At 38.3% G+C, this 6,721-nt stretch overlaps 1 protein-coding gene across 2 annotated transcripts; it reads left to right on the plus strand.

Moving 5' to 3' along the window:
* LOC122071440 (disease resistance protein RPV1-like) lies at positions 1-6,487 on the plus strand. 2 transcript variants are annotated; one of them, XM_042635796.1, is made up of 5 exons: positions 1-724; positions 2,506-3,652; positions 4,038-4,343; positions 4,459-5,574; positions 5,648-6,487. In XM_042635796.1, exons 1-5 carry the CDS (start codon positions 177-179, stop codon positions 6,248-6,250), a joined length of 3,720 nt encoding a protein of 1,239 aa, XP_042491730.1. In that variant the 5' UTR covers positions 1-176; the 3' UTR covers positions 6,251-6,487. The 2 variants fall into 2 exon arrangements, with proteins under 2 accessions (XP_042491730.1, XP_042491731.1); XM_042635797.1 differs by having other exon boundaries at positions 2,506-3,604.
* Positions 6,488-6,721: the final 234 nt, after the last annotated feature.

Here is a 6,721-nt window from a genome sequence, read left to right on the forward strand (position 1 = left end):
CCTCTCTGCGTCATTTCGTAACACTGTTATCTTTTGTTTTTTATGGCTGGAGTTCTTAACACTGTTGTCGTCAGCCTCTCAACTGATTGTAGTTTGCAGAAACCCTTCAAACCCCCTCCCCAATCTGTCTGTCACTTCTCATCTCTCTTGGGTCTGTTGGTTTTCTCCTACCATATATGGCTTCTTCTTCTTCTTCTTCTTCTTCTTCTTCTTCTTCTTCCACTCACCGAAAGAAGTATGATGTCTTCTTAAGTTTCATAGATGGAGATTTTGATGGTGAAGGTGATGATGATGACCCTAGTAGAAACTTCATAGACCAACTCTATGAAGCTTTGATCCAAAGAGGTTACCGTATCTTCACAGACGAGGACGACAAGCGCAACTTGGACGATCATATCACCCCTGAATTCGTAAAAACCATAGAAGAATCGAAGGTTTCGATTGTCGTCTTCTCCAAGAACTACGGATCTTCCATATGGTGCCTTGATGAAGTGGTGAAGATGTTAATATGCAAACATCAGATGGATCAGACTGTTCTTCCCGTTTTCTATAAGGTGGATCCTTCTCATTTTCGGAAACAGAACGGGATTTTAGAGAAAATCTTTGCTGGGTACGAAGAGAAATTCAGATCGGATATGGAGATGGAGACGGTGAAGGGATGGAGGCAGGCTCTCACTGAAGCTGGGAATTTGTCCGGTTGGCATATAAAAGATGTTGCAGACGGGTATTTATTTAGATCCTCTTTCTTCTTTAATTTGAACTCCACAAATTACAATTTTTCATTTTTCATTTTCTTGCTTCAAGACTAAACTACAGTTGATCCAAGTAGATTGAGGATCCAGCTAAGTGGATGACTAAGTTTTAAGTTTAATTAGTACAAAAATCCATACTTTAAAAACTAGAAAGATCTATCGGCTCACACTCGTTGGAAAGTTGATCCAAGTAGTTCAGTGTTCACCGAGTTATTATTATTATTATTATTACTAAAAAAAAATGACAGTCTCTCGCCGAGAGCGGCCCATGTGCCACAGACACAGGCAAGTATGCAATGATCATCGTGCCCCTCCCGGGCCGCGCCCTTGTCTGGGACCTCTGGGTGCAGGGGCCACTCAAGAACTGAACACACTTGCCCAAAATTATATTTATATAGAAAGTTGGATAAATATTAAATTACAGAAACAAAAAAAATAAAGAAAAAAAAAATACCCCCTCCCAGCACATAAAATCAGATTAAGGTTTTGAGAAAAGAATGCTACCATGTTGTGCACTCCTATGCCTAAACACAAGGCTAGTGAAATGACCATCCCACCCCCGGATGGCCTCGATTGGCACTAACTAAGGCCACACGATCAGGTAACATTCTTTTTTTTTTTTTTTGGGGGGGGGGGGTTGGGGGAGGGTGTGTAGGGGGGAGAGGGGGGACCATATTATCATTACATGGTACGATGGAAAATTTTTCTTCTTTTATTTTTTGGTCATGCAAAGGTAATTGATGCTCATTGTAAAGTGGCTTCTATATATAGCCTAAAAAAAAAAATTGGCGAACCATAAAAAAAAAAAAAAAAAAAAAAAAAAAAGCTAAAACTTTACAGACCCTCAAAGGGTGATGTGGAAACATGACAAAAATTTAGGTTGAAACCTCTGCTTTCTTAACACAAGCGTGATTTAACTTCACCAACCACTTCACTACATATGGCATCTTGAAAAAAGACCGATAGGGAGAGAATCTCTTCAACTATAGGATATGTCCATCTAATTTGTACAAGGAATAAGGAAGAGTACCTTGGATCTTACACAATTTCAAAAAATACTCCCCTAGGTGAAAATTTTCACCCCTGACCTTGGGATTCCATTTCCCAGGCTGCAACTCATGTAGCAGTCAAGTTTCATTAGCAAACAATAGGGGGCAAAAACTCGTTCTCTCTTTCTTTCTCTTGCGAAAAGGACCAATTGGAGGGTGATCATATTCATGGTCACCTAAGTATCCATAACCATCCTCCTTAGTTCCTCACAAAAAATAGATAAGACCAAACAAATTAGTCTACGATCTGCTTGTCAAAATGCCTCAATCAATCAACAGATGGGTGAAACCACATTTATCTTAATATGTATGGCCAATTTTTGAAATGGGGTTTGTATCTGATATAGTTATGTCCTGTTTGATGAACTTGAAGCCACAACAGGCCTGTGACGAATTACCTTAGAGTATTTTAGGTCTGTGGACCACTTTCACTGCTTCTTAACAGGTTTTTGATGAATGTCATTCTATAGAACAAAAATAAAAAACTAAAGGGAATTTTGTTTAAGCATCAATAATATCTCATACATCAATTGTGAATCCTAGCTTGAGCACAAGTTATAAGTATATATGCTTGTATTTCAGTAGGAATTGTAGAAACTGCACATAACTATATTTATTTCATGTTCATCTTTATCTTCAGTTCTTGTTTTAGTTCATCCCTTGTTTATTTTGTTTCTATATTTCATTTTGCTCCCAATTGGCAGGGGCGAGACAAATTTTATCAAAGAAATCGTTGAAGAGGTCTCAATGAAAGCAAAAGAAAGACGCATGGACATTGACACTTATTTAGTTGGGATAGATTCCCGCATAGAATCCTTAAATTCTTTATTAAGCCTTGGTTCTAATGATGTTCGTATTATTGGGATGTATGGTATCGGTGGTGTGGGGAAGACGACCATCACCAAAGCTGTCTATAATCAAATCTTACATGAATTTGAAGGCAGTACTTTTCTTGGAAGTGTTAGAGAAATTTCTGAAGATCATAATGGTTTGGTTCATCTGCAAGAGCAACTTCTTACTGATATATTAATGAAACAAAACATACACATAAGCAATGTTGATAGAGGAATCAATGTGATTAAACAAAGACTCTGTTTTCAAAAGGTTCTTGTCGTTCTGGATGATGTGGATCAATCAAGCCAAATAAATGCATTAGTTAGAGAACGTAACTGGTTTGGCATGGGAAGTAGAATCATCATAACAACAAGAGATCAACATTTTCTGAATGGGCTCGATGTGGATGGAATGTATGAGGTTGAACAACTAAATCCAAAGGAATCCCTCCAACTCTTTTGTCACTATGCGTTTGACAAGGTTCGTCTTAGAAGCCATCAAAAGGAGCTTTCTGCAGAAATAGTGTATCATCTTGGTGGGCTTCCATTAGCTCTTCAGGTGTTTGGTTCATCTCTACACCGAAGAAGCTTGGGTGAATGGAAAAGTGCATTAGAGAAGTTGAAAAGAATTCCAGATGAGAAGATTCAGGAAAAACTTGAACTAAGCTTTGATTCTCTTGATAGTACAGAGAAAGATATATTCCTTGATATTGCATGTTTCTTTATTGGAATGGACAAAGATATTGCAATAAAAATACTAGATGGTTGTAGTTTCTTCCCAGAAATAGGAATTGGTGATCTCATGCGTAGATCACTTCTGATAATCAGTGAAAAAAATCAGCTTGGAATGCATGCCCTACTTCGAGACATGGGAAGGGAAATTGTTCGCAAAGAATCTCCTAATGAGCCCGGAAACCGTAGCAGATTGTGGTTTCATGAAGATGTATATGATGCACTGACAAAAAATGCAGTAAGAGCTACATGCCTACTTTTAAAATTTAGTGGAAAACTTAAGCACGTAAGGTTAGTCTTTTACTTTTATCTTTCCACACAAGCATGCACACAAACAAGTTTGTATTTACTCCACTTAGTCAATTTTTGTTCCCAAGTACTTGGATTGATTACACAAGTTCTGTTTCTTCAGTCCATTGCACATTGGGTCCTCTTTTTCTTTTTCTTTTTCTTTTTCTTTTTCTGTTTCTTTTTCCCCCTCTAATGTTGGCTTATAGGTAGTCATGGTTTTCACTAGCCATTAGATAACAACTACCCAATCCCCATCCCCCAACACACACACACACACACATACTTGGTTGTATTTTAAGTTATCAAATGCTGGCTTTTATTAGGGAACAGCTAGTTAGGGTGTATTTTAGCTTTAATTATCCTTTGCTGTGCATAATTAGGTAACAGAAGTAGTTGAAGGTTTGGCCTTAAACTTAAACTTCCACCAACGAATAAGCATATGTTTGAGTATTGAGGCATTTACGAAGATGGAAAGATTACGATTGCTCCAAGCTGGTTATGTTCATAATCATTTTCTAAATGATTCGTTCTCTTTTGTGGGGAAAAAACTTATGTTCAAGGAGTTAAGATGGCTATGTTGGCATGGATTCCCTTTAAGATATATTCCAAACAATTTTCATCTGGAGAACCTTGTTGTTCTTGATGTACAATGTAGCAATCTCAAGGAAGTTTGGAAGGGAAGCAAGGTATGACCTCATTTTTTTTACATCTCTTTCTTCTCGATTGATTACATATTTCATGAAAAATTAATTTCCTAATTTTATTAAACTTTTTTTTTTTTCATTTCTTTTTGTCTTCCAGCCAGATTATCTTGGAAAGCTAAAAGTCCTTAATCTCGACCATTGCCTTGACCTAACCAAAACCCCCAACTTCTTGAGACTCCCTAGCCTTGAGATATTGACGCTTGAAGGTTGTACAAGTTTGGTTGAAGTTCACAAATCCATTGGAGAATTAAACAACCTTCTCATTTTGAATCTAAAAGGTTGTACAGACCTTCGGAGACTCCCAAGAAGCATTTGGAATTTGAAATCTCTACAGAGTCTTATTCTTTCTGGTTGTTCCAAAATCAGTGAACTGCCAGAGGAACTGGGAAATATGGAAAGTTTAACAGAGCTTCTTGCTGATGGAACTGCCATAAGGAAACTGCCCATTTCCATTGGGCTTTTACATAACCTTAAAAGCTTGTCTTTAGGTGGATATAAAGGATCGCCATCAAAATCATGGAATTCATTTTTTAGGTCATTAGGATCACCAAGAAGTGATGATGCCATTACATCTTTGCCGGCTTCTTTCTCTGGTTTACGCTCCTTAACACGCCTGATTCTTAGGGACTGCAACCTATCTGGTATGCTTCCCAATGATCTTGTGAGTTTATCCTCGTTACAAGAGTTGGATCTAGCCTTCAACAAATTTTGTGAGTTACCTGCTAGCATCAGCCACCTTTCCCAGCTTCAATCTCTTTGGTTACAGAATTGTACAAAGCTTGGATCACTTCCAGAGCTTCCATCAAGTTTAAAGTATTTGGATGCAAATGGTTGCACATCCATGGAAAAGCTACCCAATCTTGCAAGTGCATCCTCGTTGCAGAGGTTGGATTTAAGTCAGAATAATATTTGTAGCTTACCTGCAGATATCAATGGTCTTTCTCAACTGCAATTTCTTACATTGAAAAATTGCCCAAGGCTTCAGTCGCTGCCATTGCTTCCATCAAACATAATGACTTTGGATGCAGAAGGTTGCTCAGTGATGGAAAGACTATCAAGCTTGTCAAATTTAAAGAAGATAAAGTCCTTGTTCCTGAGTAGGTGCAGCAAACTAATTGAGGTGGAAGGCTTGGAGAGGCTGGAAACTACACCAACTATTCACATGGAAGGGTGCAATGATTTGGCAAATACTTTCAGGGATAACCTCTTTCAGGTCATCTCTCTCTCTCTCTCTCTCTCTGTGGATCTTTTTCAATATTAAACATCCATGATTTTCCTTGCAACAGGGTATGAGTGAACCTGGTATTATTGACATCATTGTTCCCGGGGGAGACATTCCAGATTGGTTCAGCTACCAAAGTGCAGGGTCCAGATTATATTTTGAGGTTCCTCCATTGTTGAACCATAAGATTCATGGCTTGATTATTTGCGCCATTTATGCAGCAGACAAAGAAGAAGATGATCCTACAGATGGTCCTGAAGCCACATTCATAAACATGACAAACGGTCTAGATTGGAAACACAGTCCCAAAAGCAATGGCGTTTCAGTAACAAAGCAGGATCACATATGGGTGAGCAATATAGCAGAGTCAACGTTTATGGATCAGTTGGATGGAGGGGATCAAGTAGATGTCTCAATAGAAATGGGTGACTCTATCCAGGTGAAGAAATGTGGGATCCATCTGTTTCAGGATACCTATTATCCATATGATCTTGAAGCTGAGAAAGGACATAAAGAAGATGATGGAGCAGGGTGCAGTTATTGCCATTTCAATGAGGAACAAGACCTTGATTGGTTGACCGGGCCTTGCCCAAAAATGAATTCCGATGAGGTAAATCAAAGTAGCTATGGCACTAGCTTTTTCAGACGTTTCCTCAAGGACATCTGAGGTGTGGGAATACCATAGAATGATTTTGACATTAGTTTGATAGGATTTGAATCCTCATGGTAACAAATTTTTTCATTTTTTGTATTGTGATTACGTTTGTAACATAATGCACTCTCTGTAAGCCAAAACTGTAGGTTTTATAGATTGGGTTAATGTATAGTAGACTAGGAAAGATATTGAGTTGTTCAACTTAGTGAAGGTTTCTCTCCATTATAATGGTATTTATGATTAAAATGATTCTGCTAAGAAAATTACAGATAGAAATTAACTGAAAGACCCTGGATGTGCTAAGAACATTACTGTTGTAGTCTTGTCTGTCGCTTTGATTTGTCTCGAAACACCAAAGCCAATCCACAGCTATAAGAGTCATCACCTGTATAGCCATCACAAATCAAAATAGGATGATCCCCAGAATGTAAACCTTGATAATCAAGGAGAGACAAGAGGAGGAGAGGGAGGGGGGGGGGGGAT

Source organism: Macadamia integrifolia, unplaced genomic scaffold (assembly GCF_013358625.1).
Source record: "Macadamia integrifolia cultivar HAES 741 unplaced genomic scaffold, SCU_Mint_v3 scaffold_227A, whole genome shotgun sequence".
Taxonomy (NCBI): Eukaryota; Viridiplantae; Streptophyta; class Magnoliopsida; order Proteales; family Proteaceae; genus Macadamia; species Macadamia integrifolia.

What these genes read in the sequence shown, in the direction of transcription:
- LOC122071440 (XM_042635796.1), top strand. Translation starts at nt 177, where the DNA reads ATGGCTTCTTCTTCTTCTTCTTCTTCTTCTTCTTCTTCTTCTTCCACT. An exon ending in TTAGTGGAAAACTTAAGCAC is followed by an intron (nt 3,653 to 4,037) that starts GTAAGGTTAGTC and finishes GTGCATAATTAG; the next exon opens with GTAACAGAAGTAGTTGAAGG. An exon ending in TCAGGGATAACCTCTTTCAG is followed by an intron (nt 5,575 to 5,647) that starts GTCATCTCTCTC and finishes TCCTTGCAACAG; the next exon opens with GGTATGAGTGAACCTGGTAT.